At 30.7% G+C, this 21,375-nt stretch overlaps 1 protein-coding gene and 1 long non-coding RNA gene across 5 annotated transcripts in view; both read left to right on the top strand.

Annotated features, from left to right (window-relative positions):
* LOC136974548 (calcitonin gene-related peptide type 1 receptor-like) overlaps positions 1–21,375 on the top strand; it is a 63,936-nt gene that overhangs the window by 21,751 nt on the left and 20,810 nt on the right. For 3 of the 4 annotated variants that reach the window (XM_067269453.1, XM_067269454.1, XM_067269455.1), the window contains exons 2-9: positions 14,723–14,969; positions 16,958–17,038; positions 18,274–18,415; positions 18,611–18,724; positions 18,798–18,901; positions 19,428–19,566; positions 19,711–19,824; positions 19,894–20,000. In XM_067269453.1, the coding sequence (XP_067125554.1) occupies positions 17,009–17,038; positions 18,274–18,415; positions 18,611–18,724; positions 18,798–18,901; positions 19,428–19,566; positions 19,711–19,824; positions 19,894–20,000 (750 nt within the window). In that variant the 5' untranslated portion in view covers positions 14,723–14,969; positions 16,958–17,008. Of the gene's footprint in view, positions 1–3,530; positions 3,666–14,722; positions 14,970–16,957; positions 17,039–18,273; positions 18,416–18,610; positions 18,725–18,797; positions 18,902–19,427; positions 19,567–19,710; positions 19,825–19,893; positions 20,001–21,375 lie in introns of those variants that run through there. The other variant, XM_067269456.1, reaches the window with a different exon arrangement.
* LOC136974565 (uncharacterized) lies at positions 7,267–11,630 on the top strand. Its single transcript, XR_010880655.1, has 3 exons — positions 7,267–7,435; positions 8,284–8,511; positions 11,014–11,630. It is a non-coding gene; the product is annotated as an uncharacterized lncRNA (long non-coding RNA).

The following is a 21,375-nucleotide window of genomic DNA, read 5'->3' as shown; positions in this document are numbered from 1 at the left end:
GCCTTGCTGTTCGGCCGTTGGTGAGCAGAAAAATAAATGGATTAATGTGACGACTGACTAAAAATTCTATCCGAATGACTAGGAATATTAATGATATTCAAAGGCCAGAGTCACTGTACTAGTAACATCATTAATAAATTTAATTACCAGTATACTTACTCTATTTAAAACAAAAATTAATGTATTTAATATTAAGGGGTGTGTGATAATGTTCTTATAAATTTAAATGTATTTAATTATATTATTACGATGACAATAAATGATAAAATGCTTCGTTCAAATTAAGAAATTTATTTTGCAAAACGCAAAATTTACAGCATTTATTATTTTTATTTTATAGACATAAGCTGTTCCTAAATTAAAAATCATAAGTGTTTATGACAAAGAAATTAGTGCAATTTTTCTCCGCTAAAAATAAATTTGTTTTAAAATAATTACCAGAAATAGATTTAATGTATTATAAAAGTGAGTTTAAACGAGTTTTAGAAATAATAATAATAATAATAATAACAACATATTTCTTGGGATGATGTTTCAGTCTTAACTGATAGAAGTGTGGTGTCTTTCATATTGTCATACCGCCTCCAGCGTTAGATATCCATTTGATAAGAGCTCTTCTCGTTTCAACCTCTTCATCCTGCTTTAGTCTTTGCACGTTACCTTTCTCAGTTACCTTTAAACATTTAAACGTACAAATTTCATTTGTTATTAGAATAATACAACGTATTTTCTTCTCTACAAGATTGCGAAAAGGTACGGGGAGTAGTAAATTCGCTATCACTTAAAATCATACTCTCTATTTCATACAAGGATTATAGCTTCTTAGGGATTTACATAGGATTTTCCATGAAATATAGAAGAATTTGTTGACAGAAACTAAAAATATCTAAAAGTATGGAAATTGTAGGTATTAAGTTATCTTTCAACAAAGAAAATGTAATAAAAAATCATATTTTTCCAGGTTTTTCGCTGCGTAAATATCCATTTAGAAGGCTTTACAATAAATGTAAAAAAAAATTATTTTAATAAAATCGTTAAGTCTCGTGAAAGCTTATGAAAAAACAATTTCGATAATTTATTTTGAAATATTTTCGGAAATTCGAGCAAGAAATACTTTTCTTTTCAGAGTCTAGAGTCATTAAACCTGGCAGGGAAATAGTAATCGATAAACGGAAGCGGAAATCGCTAGAATACCTCGAAACAGATTTCAATTGGTTAAGTCTAGCAAGTGGTTAAGAAAATTGTTTGGTAAATTTCTATATCTATCAGCATGCATCCAGGTGGTAAAGACGAGCTCGTTGATGCATAAACTCAATTTAACGTGAAATTCATCACCTTAACGAATGGGTCTTAACTGTTTTTTGATTATTTATTAATCATTTTTGCTTAATTTAATTAAAAATATAAATTCTGAAGGATTTAAGAGATTTTTTTTTCTACAACAAACTTTAATCCAACATTTAAAATTTAAGATTTCTGTATATATGAAAGGAGAAGAATATTGATTTTAACTAAGATCTACGCCGGAAGAATCGCTAGAGAATACGATATCAGAATGTTTTTTTTTTCTTTTTGAAGAAAATGATAAATTGATATTATATAAATAAGTTATATAGTAAATTTATGTTATTTCCTCAGATAGCAAAGAGAATAACATACTGGTTGTTTTTATTTATTTTTATACTTTGAAACATATTAATAATAATTGTTATTTTTGTTTTTAAGGCAGTAATAAATTTGTTTTTCAAAAACACATTATCACCTCCTACAAAAGACAGTAGTTGACTTTCACTCTAGGGGACCCGGGATCGCATCCGAGCCAGCAACTGCAGAATTTTTCGGGACGTTGTTTCTGTCCGTGATAACTTGGGAATGTAAGATTAATAGGATAAGGCAAAACGACACTTGGGCAATCTGCCTCCACGGAGGACTTTTATGGGAAATTGGCCCCTATTTAGATGTTAGGCAAAAAGAAAACCCGGAAAACTCCACGTGGCCAGCTCGTTGACGAGACTCGAACTCATGACTATCTGATTTAGACTAGTGGTTTTATTTATTCGGCCACTGGATACATCGGACCCTTCACCACTCTGTACTCCTCATTGTATACCTGGCCAAAATACGATGGACACGGAGAAAAGGCATTTTTAGGAGAAAGAAAAAACATATATATATATATTAGGCTAGAATAATTCACTAAAGATTATTACAAATACTGTGTAATAATTCAGAAGTAAGATCCATCTTCTAGTGATCGCGGGTTCGCACCTCATCAATAGTGGAGTTTCTCATAGAAAGTTCTGCCTGAAGGCATCCCCATGAGAGATCGCCCACGTGATGCGTTGTTTTATTCCATCAGTCCAGAAGTAAGATCTTTAAAAAGTGGTTTTCTAATTGAAAGTTTGATAATTAAACAATAAAATTTGCATATTTAAAAATTTAAGTTTCTATAAGAAGCTAATTAGACTTTCAGGTATAAATTACTAATGTTATCACTTTAGTTCTTATTGCCAACCACATTGTAATTAACTACTAATCTTAACCTTAATTTCACTTCAATTAGTTTTTCATATAATTAAATGACTAAAAGGAAACATAATTTTGTTTAAATTCGTCATGTAATTAATTCACAATCGTAAATCTAGCACATATAATTCGACTAAGATTATAATCTACTAACAATATCGCTACAATTATGTATAATTAATAAATACGTTACAGTTATGTTTAATTAACAGATTAATTACGGATGAGAGTAAATTATAGATTAATTATTAGTAAGATATCAGTTCTAGTTATGCATAAATTAGCGAATTTTGCTGTATTTTAATATTCAATTTTATATTTCATATTATTTTATATTTAATATTTAATATTCAATTTTAGAAATTTATTTTTATTCCTGGACTCTAGATTACCTGAAAATACAATTGAAACCGAAAATGACGCAACTTTCGGCTTTTTCGCTTTCAGTTTGACAGAATATAACACGAAAGCAAAGTTAAAAATACCAGTTCTTTTTGTTTGTTAAGCTTTCAGTTGTGATTTCACCAATAAGAAACGGTTACGTAAATGACGTTCAAATCGTCAGCACAGAAACGTTTACTTTGTCAATTCTTGTCATCTCTTCTTGTTTTAATAATTAACAGACTACTTGCAAACGTGACAAACATCGAAGCTACCAAAGCCTACTCCATTTTGAAAAAAAACAAAAAAATAAAAATAATAATTGCAATTCTTAGGTAATGGGGCGCTTTGCTGAACAGAAACAAACCCGAAACTGAATCTTTTTATTTTTTATTTTTCATCATCAGTTTCTGTTTTTAGAAGTCCGAGATTCAGGATCAAGACTTAAGCTTGGTTTCCACATTACCGAAAAATATTCCAGTAACGGAAACTGTAACGTTCCGGTCTAGAAATTCTGGATCGAACGGAATTCCGGACGGAAAAAAACATCTGAAAATATTTTTACTTTTTCATTCCGTTTTTATTTTACACTAATTTTAGTGACGTCGTTTTTCTATTTGCTGACAACATTGCTCAACAGTTTAAAGCTTTCAAATGAAATAATGGAAAAGGATAAAAGAATTCATTTACGACGGATTTTTGACTTTGCCTCGGTTGGCGGCAAATTTCGCATTGGCAAGATATGTAGCATTACCAAAGTAATGTCATCCATTTTTGTTTAACAATGATTTGTTTGTTTATACGGCAACGCAACACTTGGGCGATCTGCGTAGGGGGTGGATGCTTTCCGGGAAGTTTTTTAAAGGGTAACTGACCTCTATTCAGGAGTTACAGATGTGGAGAAAACCCGGAAAACTCCACGTCTTGGCGGGACCGAACCCACGATCGAACTCCTAGTGTTCAGGGAACGGAACCGCTTGGTCTCTTGCCAATGGTCGAGTGGATAAAACCATTGAACACCGGCAATTAGTTGCGGGTTCGTCTCACCAACGTGGAGTTTTCCGGATTTTCTGCATATATCTAACACATAAATTGGGCCAATCCACCATAAAAGTCTTCTCGGGAGGCACTTTTCCCTGGAAGATCGTCCATATGTTGTATTGCCTTATTCCATCAAGCCAAACCATTTTTGTTTGTTGTTATTTCAGTTAATGGCTACGAGAGCTTACTGAGAAATTCTGTGCTCAATTAAAGGAGAATGACAATTTTGTTAAGAAAATATAATTTCAAATTAAAATAAAATGTTTTGATTTGAAATTTAGAAGTGCTTTTACAGTTTATAAATTGATTAACTTTGAATCTATTAAAAATATTTAAATATTTAATATTTTCATTAAAAATTAAATGAGTAAAAATATTATAAAAATGAGCTTTTTCAATTACAAAGAATGGAAATTTTAATGAAAGCAATTTATAAATTCCATTTATCGACAAATATTTATTTTATAACAACAAATATTTAATTTTAATATAATAAAATCTATTGCAATTATAATTTAAAGTTATTTTAAAGCATACAAAGAGGAAATGTTAGATAGATGTGCGAATAGTATTTCATCTTCTTTCCTTTTTTTCGTTTATTGAATGAAAGCTTTAGATTCTTTCAATAGACTCGAAGGGAAAAGTTCTCTAAAAAGCATTTTCGTTTCGATTTTGAACAAATAAACAGAAACTATTTAACTAAATTGTCAAATATTTATCAATATAATCTGCACGTAAATTTAATATTGAACGACTGTATCGATTTAAACAATGTTAATATATATATATGTATATAAAATCCATCTTTAAATTCGTATCCGAGTGGATAACACTACTGAACACTTTTCGTCGGTTTGCGCCTCACCAAACGGGCTAGCCGCATAGTTTTTCGGGTTTTCTGCACGTACAGATAGGGGTCAGTTTCTCATATAATGTTTCCCTTGATGGAATAAGGCAACACAACACATAAGCGATCTGCCAAGGGAATGTCCCTCCTGGGAGACTTTTTAGGGGAAATCGGTCCTATTAAAGTATTATAAACGCGATAAAAACCTGGAAAATTTTACGTGGCTAGCTCGTTGGTGAGGCGCGAACCCGCGACTAATGTTTAGTGGTTTTATTCCCCGGGGAGCCATGCATACCCCTTGACGGATCGCCTACGCCTTCCTTATCCAATAGATTCAATTCCACCCCAACCAACATTTTAAAAATAATTCGGATTTTAATGAGTATCTTGAAATATCTTTATGTAATTTTTTTATTGCTTTTGTGTAATTAACGTTAAGGTGTTCTTAATTAAACATTTCGTAATTTAAACAATTAAATTCCTAAGTAATAATTGCAATTAAAAAATTTAAAAACAGCGATGATTAAAATCTACATTCACAGTTGTTATTTAAGTAATTCAAACTTTATAAAATAAAATATTTAATTCAAAATTATAAAGACAATTGAAGTTATTTAAAAACTTTTTGCTGATTTATGTTTTATGTAATATAACTCATATACATAAAATAAATATAACAACAAAGATATTAACAAACGAGTAATTTCTCATTCTAACACGTCACCAACTCATGAATATTGGCATTATTCCATTATTTTATTCTGTTCACTAGGCCATGATTTTCATTCAAGTAAAAATATTGAGGAATATTTTCGATTTCTTTATACGTCAAAGACTGGAGAAAATTCTTTTTTATGGATAAAAAATGAAAAAGTGCATCTATAATTTGCTCTTTTCTTAAACTTCTTTATTCGAAATTTTATTTATTTATTATTATTTCTTTTTACGGAGAGAATTAATGAATTTAATTTATTAATTATGGGTTTTATTTATATATAAAACTAATTTAATACTGCTTACTTAACTGCCTGTCACTTGGAAGCATCCATTATAATAACTATTATAACATAAATGACAATCGAAGACTTGGAGTTTAGGGTTAATGTTACCTATGGTTCCAAGATGGCGGCTCGTCTCTGATTCCAGCAAGGAAACAGTGGGATGCACGTTCTAACCTAACCTAACCTATTCTAATAAATTACCATAATTATTAGCAACCAAATTATTAGAATAGGTTAGGTTAGGTTAGAACGTGCATCCCACTATTTCCTTGCTGGAATCAGAGACGAGCCGTCATCTTGGAACCATAGGTAACATTAACCGAGTTTAGTTTGGTTTGATGAGATATGGCAACGCAACACGTGGTTGATTTGCCGAGGGGAAGGACTTTTTATGAGTAACTGGTCCTATTGAGCTGTTAAACACATGGGCGAGCTGCCAAGAGAGGCTGGACTATATATATAGGTTTTGAACACGTGAAGAAAATCCGGAAAATCTACGCATCCAGCCCGTTGGTAAGTCGCGAACCGCGAGTGTTCGGTGATTTTATAGACTAGATTTTTACACTTTTGGACTCAGGACACCTTGAAATATCGAGAAATGCAAAAAAATTTGGGTTTTTTTTTCCCTGTATGTTTGGATATTAATGTGTGTTTGTATATGTGGGGCACGATTTTGTTCACTCTGTTCGAAGCTTAATAACTCCTGTGATTTTTGTCAAAAATTTCTGAAATTTTGCAAGAAGGTTTATTTATTAGAAGGATTGATGCTATTACATTTTGGTGGTTAAAGATCGAGAATGTTTATGTCCCTTAGGGTTAGACTTAATGACGATTTTGCATGTTATTAGCATTTATAATTTTTTATAAAACTCATTTCTACCATCGAAATTAAGCTTATTATAATTTTATAATAGTTAAAAATATAAAAAGGTTTTAAAGTAAAATATAAAAGCAGGTGGCGCTACCAAATATTGCCGGGAAAGTTAAGCAACTCCTTGCTGGAATTTTTCAAATTTCTGCGAAAAGCAATCTAAATTTCCGAATTTTCTCTGTATTTTAGGACAGATCACAGGTATTAATGATATTATAGAATGATAGACCAGCCTATGAAAAGTTATGGGTCACGAGTAGGAATTCAACAAAGAGACTGAGTTAGTACGTTCTTGCCCCAAGGTGTACATTTTTCACGCATATATTTCGGGAATGTGATTTAAAAAGTAAGCAGCAAAAATCTTAAATTAGTGTTCAAAATAAAATTAAATATTCTGAAGATATGATTAATTTGTTTAAACAAAATTTTAAATTTTATTTTTAGAGTTATGAACAAAAATTATTTTTCCATTAAAGATTGTAATAAACAAACGAAGTAATAATTTACGCAATAATAAATTTAAAACTTAAAGTCAACACCATTATTATTTAAGGCGGAAAAAATATCTTACAAGAAATATTAGTTTAGTTGGGAAAAGAAGGAAAAAGTCACTTTAGTTTAGTTGCTAAGTAATTTAAAGAAAGTACTTTCAATTAACACTTCAAACGGAGGTGACAAACAATTGCAGCTGACTTTGTCTTTCAACTAACACCAAAATCGATGAGTAAACTTATTTACCTGCAAATCTGTCGTCTCAACAGCTTCCATGTAATTATGAAATGAAAATTGATATTGTGGATACATAAAATCGATAATTTTACAGTTTTTACCTGGTAATTTCAGCTAAACAGTAGCTGAGTGGATAAAATCGCTAAACTGAGTTGGGCGTGGGTTCGCACCTAACCAGAGAGAAGTCCACGTGGACTTTTCTAGACTTTCTTCAAGTATCTAATACCTAAATAGGGGCCAGTTTCCTATGAAAGTCTAGGAGCCATTTCTCCTTGCCTTTTGTGTCGCCTTATACCATCAATCCGATCCAATCCTTATCCCATTAATCCTACAATCCTTAAAATTTGTGTGACAACGCGACGTGTGGGCGATCTGCCGAGAAGGGTACCTCTAGGGAGAATTTTTTATGGCAAATTGGCCTCTATACAGAGGTTAAATAATTTATTCAGATAACATTAACTGCAATAAGATTAATATTATTTATGTCAAAGTAGAGAGTTTTTTGACGTATTTCAATAACTGAATTCAAAAATATAATATAATATTAGAGTTCTCCGCTTCGAAATATTTCAAACACGGCATTGAAAATATCGGTTATAGCGAATTTTGTCACAAATTCAGTCTCTATAAATTTTTGGTTAAAGCGAAAATTTCATTATCCTAGACTCTGATATAACGATATTGCGCTGTATTAAAATTTGTAAAATTTAAAAAGAAATTATAATGGCTTGACTTAAATTGTCTGATGCAAAATTTGATATAAACTCGAATGTACTTTATCAGCTTAGAAAACTGCATCTTTTTTTCCTTTTTAAGAAAGATAATACAGAACTTTTCTTTAGTACTGCAGAAGACAAATTGATTTTCATATTTTTTTCATGTGGAAGATCAGAATGAATTTGATTTTATACTAAGAAATGGCAGGAGGCTTTCTAGTTTAAATATAAAAAAAAAGCAATATTGAAAAATGTCCAAATTGCTGCAAACTTGATTGAAGTGTACTTTCTATTTTCTTGGTGGTGCTTCCGAGTTCAAATGTTTTACTCTTATCAAAAAGGAAATTTTATTACGAACATCATCATCATCATATCCTGGAAAACAGACGGAAGAATAAAGTAAATAAATTTTTTATATACTTTTTAATAATCGATATGTTTGGAAACACAGAAATTGGATTAGATTGATGGAAAAAGCAACACTTGGGCCTCCATCATGCAAAGGGGACTTTCTATAAGAAAGTTGCCCTTATTTAGGTGTTAGATACGTGAAGAAAACCTGGAAAACTCTACGAAGCCACTCCGTTACTGGGGTACCAACTTGCCAGTTTTATCCACTGGTCCGTTAATATTAAAAGTTGTGATATGAGAGAGAGAGAGCATGAAAATATACAGAAAGAAAGAAACAAATATGCCTATAATTTACATTTACTTGGAAAAAATATATACTTTTAGCCGGAGAAAAAACAAGAAACAATTTTAAATGCGTGTTTTATACTTTTGAATAAAGGCTATTGAAGTTATGATTTATCGTTTTTAAATATAATTTTATTATTTATTTATACTTCGTTTCATAAATACTCTATGAATAACGTTTCTCAACAAATATTGTATATATTTTCCATACTTTCTCATTCATCCTATCCTCTCATTATCCTACTGTGATTTTTTTTCCTGTTTCTCATCTCACTCGTTTCCTTTCTTCGCTCTAGACTTTTCAGTAACCTTTACTACCGAATAATAATAATATATCCATATTATGCCTCTTACGTCATTTATAATTATAATAATAATAATGATATATCTATATTATTATCATTTGTAATAATAATACTGTAATAATAATAGTGTGAGGGGCATTAATTCTTTATTAATTACATGTATAATTGAAGGGGAAGGGGGATTGAGGCATTGTCTACGTAGACTTTTTTCGTGGTGTTGGTAAAATACAAATTTGTTTTTATAAGCCTACCTACTAGTTACACGAATAAAATATCAGAAAATATTTGCAGAACTTTTGTATGTCATTTCTTAAATTTAATGAGGAGTCCAAATCAGATCCTTGGCTGATTTATATTTTTAGTTTTACGAACGAGGATGTTTTATAAAAACGTATGATATATGTATCCTGTAACGTAGTCCTTACATCGATGACATTTCAATAAGGAGCAAACATCAATAATTGTGCTTTAAAAAATGTTTTATAAACTTGAAATCGGAATTTAGTATCAATTTCTTTAGGATAAAAAAAATGTATTGCTTTTTGAAGCGTATCCAATATAAAAAATACATTTGACAATTGGAAATGTAGCTTTATCTCTACATCTTTAATATCTGTTTCTATTAATAATAAAAGCGGTTGAGGCAACTGAAACAAATTTTGTTAAGAAAGTTTGAAAAAAATAATGAAAGATTTACTAACTCTCGAAACTCTATTAACTGAATCAGTGATCGAGTGGATAAAAATAGTGAACGCTTGTAGTTGGTAGTGAGTTCGTGCCTCACCCACGGGCTGGCCGTGTGGAGTTTTCTGGTGTTTTTTCCACGAGCCTAACACTTAAATGGGGGTCAGTTTCCTATAAAAATTCCCTCCGTAAACATCCCTCTTAGTAGATCTCATGTGTTACCTTACCAAATTCAACTTATTAAATCAATCATTAGGATCAAGTATCATTCTACGTTGAACTTATACAAAGTGTCCACATTTATCCAAGGTCAAAAGAGATCTTTCCGGCATTGATTAGATTACATTGACTACCGCAGACACAAATACACCACCATTCCGCTGTAACCAGCACAACATTCAGAGGATATCGTGCAGCAATTCGAGTTCTACAACATGACGATAAATTTACAACGTGACGTACCACAACTCCTTCGGCACAATTTTTTATGGACCCTGTTTTCCCGGAATGGAGTGCATAACCGTCGCAATATAAACCTACGGAACAGAGCGTGCTCCACGATGCACGTGACTTACTCGACACCAAGTACAGAGCTTATTTTTCTGGAATGCTTTACGGTCAGAGAATATTTGTATGTTATGCTAAATCGTCTTAAATTGATTCTTTTCGGATGGAACAAGCATGCACCATATACATACGTTCATGAAATGCTGGAAAGATCTGTTGTGCTTTTGGATGGATGTTTAAGTGGACGTCCTTTATATTTTAGCAATATATAAACATGTTACTACACTCAGTTACTAGAAATCTGAAAGATTTTTGTTCCCGTTGCTTTGTATCGTGTAATCCACAATTTTATTCCGGTTTTTTTTCGCGTGTCTAACAAATGAATAGGGGTCAGTTTCCCATAGAAAGTCCTCCCGGGAGGGATCCTCCTTGGCAAATCGCCCATGTATTGCGTGGCCGTATCTCATCAAACCAACCAACCGACTATTTTCGAAATCTCTCATTTAAAAAAATGACGTAGCCGATATTGAGAGGTGACATCACATTCGTGAAATGCCATCCGTTGCTGATGAGAAATTGCAGTTTTGTGTTTTTTCCTTTTCTTTTGACAATTTTCCAGGAGTTTCATAATAGTAAAACAAATATAATCAAGAAAAAGTAACGCTACGTATATTTTCTATAGTAATTGTAAATTTCAATCCTTTAATAGGAAAGAGAAAACCATAACAATTGCAACTCTCATTCAGCTAAAAGAATCTTTGGCAGATGGCACCGACACACGGGATGACGTCACAAAGACGGTTTAGCGGTTGTTGCAGTTTCCGCTAGGAGGTGACTAGTCGAAGCAAAGAGGTTGCAGCTGTTCACTTCACAACACCAAATTATCGTCAAGAATGAGCGAATACTATCTACAAACTACCATAGAAAATCTTTTGTATTAATTATATTATCATATTGTTAACTATGTTTTCCAACTTGTAAAAACGTGACCGAAAAACACTTCTTGGGATTAGACTTAACTTGATATGGAGTGCTTCTATCGTTAAAACACAATTTTGACATTGCTAACGTGATAATATTTTAAATTTATACCAAATATAAAATCATTTTTTGTTATATTTTCGTTTTTTACTGATCTCACTAAGCTACGCTGAACAATAAATCGGAATTAGTGCAATGGACATACGTAAAATGGGGTAAACAGCTTCTTACTTTTTACCAAATTATTATTTCGTTTAAGATATGGAACCAATTTAAGTATTCAAAATAAATCTGAAACGATCATTCTGCCTGTCTGTATGTTTGCCCGTTTCATATATTAAGAAATATTACTCATAAAAAATTATTATTAATGAAATCTAAGCTTCACACATAAAGATATTTCACGAAACTATTTTCATATTTCTTTGTAATTTTGTAAAAAAACGGACGTTCGTTTGAATGTCTGTGCGTTGTTATTACACGAAATCAATGATTTTAAGTAATTTAATGGAAAAAAACTATGTTTTCTTATTAATTAGCAAGAAAATTGTATAGGGTGACAATAAAGTCACTATGCAACTATATTACAATATAGGCACAGGAATTTTTTGTCCTGTATATAATACACCCCTTAAATGACAATATAACATTGTTTTACTTAAAGATACGTCGTTAGAGTAAATTTATGAAGGTAACATACTATATTATTTATCTTTTATTAATTAAAGACTCGTAGTTGCAAATGACTGCACGAAGTCACATGACAGACTACTATTCATTGTAAAAATATTATTTAGTACGTTATATTAGTTTCTTTATTTTCCATTTTAAAATGAAGAAACGGCTACTTAAATTTAAATAACATGCGCTTTTGAACAAATGTATAATAATAATAAAGTGAAAGAATACAGTCAAACTGTGAACAACGGCCACCGATTTAACATAAAAAAAGGCCGTTTTTCTCAGGTGGCCATTGTTTGCAAATTATTTTGTATGCATTTTTGTCCAAAAAGTTGGCTATTGTTTAGAGGTGTCCGTTATTGGAGATTCAACTGTATAAATAATTCTTTTACAAAACACATTAGTATATATAGTGTAATGAATGCTTTTAAGGTAAATTTGAATTGTTTTACAGATAAAATTACATTTCCAGAATTATTTAAATAAATATTTAGTTCTGTAGATCGCTTTCATTTGTGTTTAAACGTCCGTGTGGTTTGTCAAAGAACAAATCAAAAAGTTTTTTCTTTTTTCTGAGATCGATAAGTAGACAACTGACAAACATAAGACAAGCGGAATAAATTCATAAGATCAATGTCATTCTGTTGTGAAATAACTAAAAAAACCTACCATATATATCAGTGGGTTGGAATGAAAAATATTCTTCTCTTTCCAGTTAGAAAGAAAAAGAAAAATGTAGTCATGTAATAAATTGAAAGGGGGTGTCATGTAATAATCGTGCAATAATAAAAAACAGTCGGGTAGTTTTTCTACAGAATTTAATTTAAATTTTTTCTATTAAAATTTGTCTTTCGTCTATTTTCTGTGTTAACCCATAAAAAAAGGAAAGGGGCAAAAAACATGCTAATCGCTATCCTTTATCTGTAATTAAGGACTGACCATTCCTTTCACCGAATTAAATAGTTCAATCTCATGAAAAGTTGTTGAAAATTAAGAAAATTGGAGGCAACTTACTCATAATTACATTCTTAATTTATATTAAGGAAAAAAAATGAAATAAAGTAAAGCTGCAAGGGATTTTACGCGAATTTCCCGGCACTCATATTTACAAAGTTAAAGTTATGTCTTGCGCTATCTGTTATGAGCTTTTAATAAAAAAAATAACTCTTATATTATTAATTATTACAAAAAGGCGTATTTTGGAATAAGAGTAACATTTTAAAGAAATTGTAAACGGGTAAAACTTTCATTAATGGCTTATGGAGTATCAAAACGTTGAGAAATGCAAAAAGCCGAGAGTAATCAAAATTTAACGATCATACTTTCCCTGCGTTATATTCCATAACTGCCCGAAAAATAAAACAACTTTATATAGATTATTTTTTAAAAATCTGGCATAAATATGTAAACTTTGCTTTTGTGTTTGGCAGCATAACTACTTTATCATAATTAAAATCGACCCGAGAGCTTTGTATTTGAAGAGAGAGTCAACAAATTTAAAATGTAAATTAAGCTCAAACACGAATTTCGTATAATTCAGTTTGTTTTAATACAACATTTGATTTCTATATTTATACAGAATTTGAAATATAAATGCAACCTCTTATTTTCTTTTCATATAATAAATTTGTAAGAATCGATGCGTGCTATTTTACCAAAGAATTTTACATATTTTATAGAGTTTAATTTCGTATAAATCGAGTAATTGATAGCTGCAAAAGGTAAATTTGGTCACAGTAAAGAAATAAGAGACCGTAGAGGTCATGACGTCAAACTTTCTCCCTTAATTACAGAAACCGACGCTTGGTTACAGAACAATCAATTCACGAGTTGATCGGTCTCGTAATTAAGACAGTTGATGTCAATGACGTTTCTTCAAGCCCAAACTAGATCATTTGTCCGAAAATTGTACTAATTACGATTACCAGATGGCGTTAGAATAAAAAAAAAAATTTATATAGGCCTACATCTTTTCTTTCCTACGTACAGAATGATGCAGCTTGATTTTCCCGGATAACAGAGGTCAAATTTTGACCCTTCGGTTGTTTGAATTTACTTCATGTTTTAAGGTACTTCAATTTATTTCTTAGCGTTCTCAGAGCAGAAACAGGTCTATGACGTCGTTTGTAAGAACAGTTTCGAATGAGGAACCGAAACCGCTTTTACAAAAAAAGAAAGAACGAAATTCTGCATATGTCATGGCCTGTATTGCTTTATATTTCAATACCTCCATGGACGAAAATTTTATATATATAGGGCATTAATGCCCCATACTCAATCGAGAAGTGAAGTGTTAGGGGGTCACCCTAACACTTCTCGATTGAGGTTAGACTTAATAAAACTTACCCTTACCTGCAAAATGAGAATGACTTTTTCATTCGAACTTCTAGACATTATCATTGAAAATTATCGGATTTTATTCTGTTCGAATGCCAAAAAAAACCAGCTGCAATACCCTTGCAGATTGATTTATTTAATGTTTTATTCCTGAATTTTAACAGGTAACCTAAGCATATTTAAATAATTACTTTGTGTTGATTCTTGCTTATTTTAATTCTATTTTAAGAAAAAAATATTTAATTTAATTTTTTTCGCGTTATTTCACTAATTAATTATAACTCGAGAACAAACTTTATGCAAGTTTACTTAAGGAATTTTTTAAAATTATAATATAGTAGCTATCTATCATTTTTATCTTAATTTGGAAGGATTAGTAAGGACAATAGGATGATTAGTTTTAAATTCTTTTGTTGCAGCTTCGATATTATGAAAGCCAACCAAATTCACCCCTCACTCCAATGGATTACACACCATAGGTTAGACTGAAGAGGAATTGCCATTGAAAGTGGATACGGATTAAGGAGTTGCTTTCTATAATCCACATAGATCCTGTGTGAATGGAAGGAGACATTCTTCACCAAGAATAATGATATAATTACTTTATCAGAAAAAAACAATATTTATTGATAGATTTTTTGATGAAGTGTTATTTATGAATTTTAGGTAAGAAGATATTTTTAATCTTAATTTAATAATTTATTTTTAAATTAATAATTATTTATTTTACTATTAATATTATTACTTTATTTTATAAATTTCATCTCGTATATATTTACTATGTTTTTTTAAAAATCGAAATAGTAAATATTTAATAGTTTTCTTTGTTATCAAGTTTGCACTTTTCTCACTTTTCTATATTAAATTTATAGTTTCTTTTTTTAATATTTTATGATATTTCTGCCTTAAATAAGATTATCTTTTCAGAAATCACAGCAAATTACTTTTGTCTTTTTAAAGAATTAAATTAGAAAAACATCTATAATTCGATTTAAAGTTTAATATTTATTGAAAGTTTATATAGTGAAACCTTGAAATAACGGCCACCTCCGAACAACGACCGTTTTCTTTTTATGTTTGTCAGTGGCCGTTGTTTAGAGGTTTGACTGTATTATTGTTAAAATACCTTAATATTAATCGATTCTTTAAATATGTATCTTTCATACTAAAATATCTAAAAGTAAGAACGTCAGCGAGATAAAGGGAGGGGGAATTCAAGAGCGTACGAGTGACACGAAGAAAGCAAAAGTGTGGCAGATAGAGTAAATTGTTAGAAATTTGGTTTGAATGTCCCGGTGCATGATGGATGAGTTGAAAAGAAATAACATTGCCTTCTGTATTGAACTAGATAATAGTGAAATAACAGATATTGAGATAAAGGTTTCGGGATTGATTTCCCCATTTCTTTTGTGTTCGTGGCTTTTGAAGTGAAATAAATGTGTTATATTTGATTTTTCACTTAAATAATTCTTCTCGTAACTTTCTTCCTTTTCTTTTCTTGTAAGATTTCTGCACGGATCTTGTCAAAATTAATAAATTTCTTTTTCGTGACAGTAAACAGATTTTTATAGAATTCGAAACACTACATCGTAAATATAAAACGATGTATACTTAAATTGATGATTTTAATTCAACAAGGAATTAAAAGAAAACTGCATGAAATTGTCTTTCTGATTCAGTCGAACCTCCAAAAAACGGACACCTGTAAATTGCGGCAATTTATGAGGAGAGTTTCTGTTTTTGAAATGCGTACAAAATAACCTCCGAACAACGGCCATATTTTATGTACTCGTTAGTGGCCGTTATTCGGAGATTCGATTGTATATTATTTTATAGGCTATGAAGATAAGGCAGGAGGGTGACGAATTTTTATAAAATTATTTTTGTGGAAATACTTGTAATTTATTTTTAGGTTAATGAAGGAGCTTAACTTTATTTTGAATTTAACAAGAACGAGAATTTCCAATGTTAATGAATTCTTTCGATTTTATTCAACATTTTATCAGTTTCTTTGCTGTAGTCCTTAAATCTAATTGATTAATATTCTTAATACAGTCAAACCTCTGGCAAACGGCCACCGACGAGAACATTAAAAATGATCGTTGTTTGGAGGTTTTTTAGTAATCATTTTTAAAAAAGAAACGTTCCTGAAGAGATAGACGCCATTTAAAGGCTGGGAAGTGGCCATTATTAAATTTTGCTACAGTTTATGTTAATGTTTATTTTCATAATTGAATCGGGTCCCTATTCTTCACTGCTCATTCTCTTCTATTGTGGACCCGGCAGAATCCACGAAGAGCCTGATAATAGAGGCCTTCTTAGTCCCCAAAATAAAAATTATATTGCATATATTTTTCAGTATATTTTTATAAATATGGTAAAGTATAGTTTCTTAATTAACCAAATTGATTATAATTTAAATGTAATTTGTTTTTAAGATTTTATAACTTAATAATTGCCTTTAGTTTACTATTTCACATTAATATTTCATGTTTATGGTCATAAAATTGAAGTTGTTATATGAAGTCTAACTATATAGGGCCTAAATTTTTCAAGAATTCTTTCCATAAATTAAATATATTTTAGTAATATTCACCATGAAAAATTATAATTTTTATATATGATGTAATTTATTTATTTATTATTTTAAATAGGTATAAAGTAAAAATATATATTTACACCATGAAAATTTCAAGAAAACCATAATGTTAGTCTTATTTATAATCGAAATTCAGGTAATTATATATATTTAAAATTTAATTAAAGGTTAAATTGAATAATTTGTTTACTTGAATATCTTTCTTAATTTTTTTTTACTTGAATTGAATAATTTAATTTTAAATAATAACCATTAATAATTTTTAAGTGAAGAAATGTCAAAGTATATTTCTGATTGCGCTTTCAAAAATGAGCATTAAGAACTTTTGTCGCCTTGATAAATGTGTTTATCTGTTTTTAAAGCGATCTGTCCGTCATAAAACAAACATCTTTTGTTGGCCATATCCTATGTGAACCACATTTGTCAGAATAAATCAGATTCCTACAATTCGATCAAGTGTAAGAAAGATCTCTTCCACCCCCTTTTTTTCTATAGAAGACCAAAATAGGACTTTTATCCATCCATTTCTCAGGCTTCTAGAAATAAAATCGTCCATTGATTTGATTTTTATTATCTATTTTATCGTCCTCTTGCTTTTTAAAATATTTTATTATTAAATCATACGTAATTTATTTACATAAACTGTGAGGCATAACATATATTATAAAAAGTACAGTAAAACCCGGCTAAATCGGACTAGGCTTTTCCTCGATTAGTGGGAATTAGTGAGGTTCTACTGTATTTAATTTAAGCTACCATAATGCCGGATTTACGTAGAAGCTATAGCATAGGGCCTCACATTACGAGGGGCCTTGTTCTGTTCTCAAAGACTATTCATACATATTGCCCATTGTTATTTTATAAAGGAAGAAGAGTGTGTTGTATGTTGTAGCGTATTGCGTATTCTAAATACGGCTCTGGCTACCAACTTGTTTAGCTTACAATAACTTTCCCTGGTACAGTAAAACCTGTGTTAAGCGGAATCTCACAATACCGAATTATTTTTCCGTCTCGTTTAAGTTCCGTTTTAGACAGATTTTACGGTAAAATCTTACGATTATACTAGATTAAAACGATATATATACATAATCACAATCAAATATATTGATTTTTATGTATTTTCAATGAATCAGTCTGAAATTTTGCTGTATTCTTTAACTAATTTTAAATATTTTAATATAAGAAAAATAAATACTTGTAGAACTATAATATATTTTTAAGAAATATATTTAGAAACAGGGAAATTTTCTATTATTATAATGGACAGTGAATGCCTGGAACTAGAAAGAAAACTGTAACGACAGACCAATTAAGGTACAATTTGTGCACTTACTGTACATCAAGTAAGAATTTTTTTCCTCTTTTCTCTAGGCTTTTGTCCATCTGGTTTCATCGGAAACCAATAAAAATGACAAACTCTCAGCAGATAAGTATTATACTTTGGCTGATCAGTTGAGAGCTTACTGGAATTGTCACCTCACCGCGGACAGAGTACCAAAAAATTATCAGGAGGGTAAGTCTTTTATTTTCTCTCATTCAGAGCTCTCTCAAATAAAAGGAATCTTAAAACAATAGCAATCTTCTTAAAATACAAAGGCATAATCGATACTTCGCTACGTTGGGTTTTTAATTACTCTATAGAAACCTGCTTTTGGCATTTACATTGTTTAATCGCTTCAAAGTTTAGAATTCAAAATATTCTTTCAAGGTCAATTATTCTGCCCCCCGACTTTCGACGGTTGGGGATGTTGGGATGCTACACCTGCTGGTCAGGTAGCCAAGCAGCAATGCCCTCTCTTAGTAACGAAGAAACAAACTAACAGTAAGCATTTTAAATTTTTTATTATTAAGAAATAAAGCCGCGTTACAATTATTCTGTATCCATTTATTCTTAGAATTTGTCACCAAATATTGCACTCAGAGTGGTAAATGGTTTTCTAATCCCGATAGAAGTGAAAAAGCTGCTAATTACTCTCAGTGTCCATTTGATGTGGTTTTGGTAAGTACATTATTCAACAACATATTCTTATAACTGATTGTTTCCATTTATTGTTTGCACATAATACTAATTAAACTAATAAGGTGTCGTCCGTTAATTACGTGTACAGTTTAAGGGAGGGGTTGCACATCATTGTACACATTCGGGAGGAGGGTATGAGGTATTGTCTGCCTGGACATTTTTCAGTGGGGAATACGAATCTGTTCGTATAAGCCTACTTACTAGTCACGTGAATAAACTATCAGAAAATATTTTTATAGTCACTTTTTCAGAATTACTATTTCACTCTATTAAAAGGGTTTGTCAAAAGTACATCATTGCACACAACAGGAAGGGAGAGGTCAAAAATGGCTGAAAAAATGTACACGTAATTAATGAACGGTCCCATACTAATTATGCTAATAAGCAATAACATTCTTAATACATTAATTTAATATTAAAAGCTTATTAATTACTAATTGTAACTTTATCTTGTATCTGTAAGATATAATAATTAAATTATAATATTTAATTTAAATATTATTAGAATACGGATCAGGAATTATTGTTCTATCTCTTTGATGAGTTTGCAAAACTAGAAGAAATTCCTTACTCCGTTTCTGCGATCGAATATGCGTTCAATCAATGTATCGATAATGTATTATCTCAACCTCGGCCTAAGGATGGTAAGTTTATGTATAAATATTTTAAATTTTACCACAAATATCGATTGTTTTGAAAAAAAAAAAAGTTTAGTGAGTGCACTTTAAAAATTCAAATTTTACAAAAGTTTTTGCAGTGATTAATTATAAATTTTAATTTTAAAAAAGGTAGGAAATATTGCTTACGTACTTTCGATGGATGGGGATGTTGGAACGATACACCCGCTGGAGAGACTGCTTACATCACTTGTCCAACGTTCATAACTGGTTTTTTACCTGAAAGTAAGTAGTAAAATCAATATTTTTTAATAAATAAAAATTAATAAAAATTTTATGTAAATTGTGTATCAGGATTTGCTCACAAAATATGTAACGAAGATGGGACATGGTACAGACATCCCCATACCAATCGCACGTGGTCTAATTATACGACTTGTATTGATCAGGATGACTTATCGGTTAGTTTTGTTTCTATTTTATTTATTAAAAATTAATGTTCTGTTTTTACTTTATTGGTTAATTAAGTTTTAAAGTGAAAATTCAAATGACTAAAATAAAAATTAATTTAGATAAACACAATTTTCTTAATTGTGTTTTTTGAGATTGCTACAATAAAAGTAATAATACTCATTAGTTCCAAAAGGAATTTCTTCTGTATTTTCTTTTTATTTTTTCTTTCTTTCAAGGGTCATCCCATCTTTTTGAAAATAATTGTTTAAAAAATCGAATTATTTATTTTTGCGGTATCATAGTTACAGAAAAATAAAAGTAACAAGTAACAATAACGAAAGCTTCTGAATTATTTTTACTAGAACTTTTGATTTACCAGAAAACCCTGTTATGGCTAAGACAAGTATACCAACCTTCTATAACTGCCACCTGTAAACGGCGGCGAACTTTTTTCAGAAACGTTTCTTTTTGTAATGCATACAAAATAACCTCCAAACAATGGTAACTTGCGAAAACGACCATTATTTTAATGTTTCCGTCAGTGGCCGTTGTTTAGAGGTTTCACTGAATTAATGACTAAACAAAACTGATCTCAGATAAATGAAAATTTAATAATCTTTATAAATTACTTTGCTAATATATAAAAGATGCGATTTTAACTTGGATTGATGGGCAAGGCAACGCAACACATGGACGATTTGTCAATGGGAAATGCCTCCCGGGGACATTCTATGGGAACTTGGCTTCTATTTGGCCCACCAGTAGCCGAATAGATAAAATCATTAAACACTGGTAGTTCGCGCCTCGCCAACGGGCTGGTCACGTGGAGTTTTCTGGGTGTTTCTATTTAGGGTTTGTAACATCTAACTAGGGGCCAGTTTTCTATAGAAAGTTTTTCCGGGAGACCCCTCGCCCGTGAGTTGCGTTGCCGTATACAAACAACAATAACAAGACTCTATTTAGGTGTTATACAAGTGGAGAAAAGCCAAAAAACTTCACGCGCCAAACCGTTGGTCAGGTGCGAACCAGCGACCGACTACCAGTGTTAAACGGTTATCCACTCGGCCACTGGTAGAGAAATATGATTTCAAACTAAGGTTATTTAATTTAGAAATACGGTAGATGCAAATTAATAAATATGTGTACTTATAACAGAAATTAAAATTTGGAGAATATTCTATATATAAATTCTCTAATGGGTATCTTAACTACATGCTGTTTACCAGAACGGAATGTGTAAAACTAAAGCATATGAAGATTTCCATCACAGTTTATTTAACATGAAAATATAATTTAATCAATTTTTCTCATGACAAAATTTATTAATCGATCGAAAATTCACTTTGATCAATAAATATGCGGTCTTCTCATAACTTATATTCG

Source organism: Centruroides vittatus, unplaced genomic scaffold (genome assembly GCF_030686945.1).
Source record: "Centruroides vittatus isolate TY-2023 unplaced genomic scaffold, ASM3068694v2 contig_350, whole genome shotgun sequence".
NCBI lineage: Eukaryota > Metazoa > Arthropoda > Arachnida > Scorpiones > Buthidae > Centruroides > Centruroides vittatus.
The sequence above is the reverse complement of the archived record's forward strand: the minus strand, read 5'-3'. Positions and strand labels throughout refer to the sequence as shown.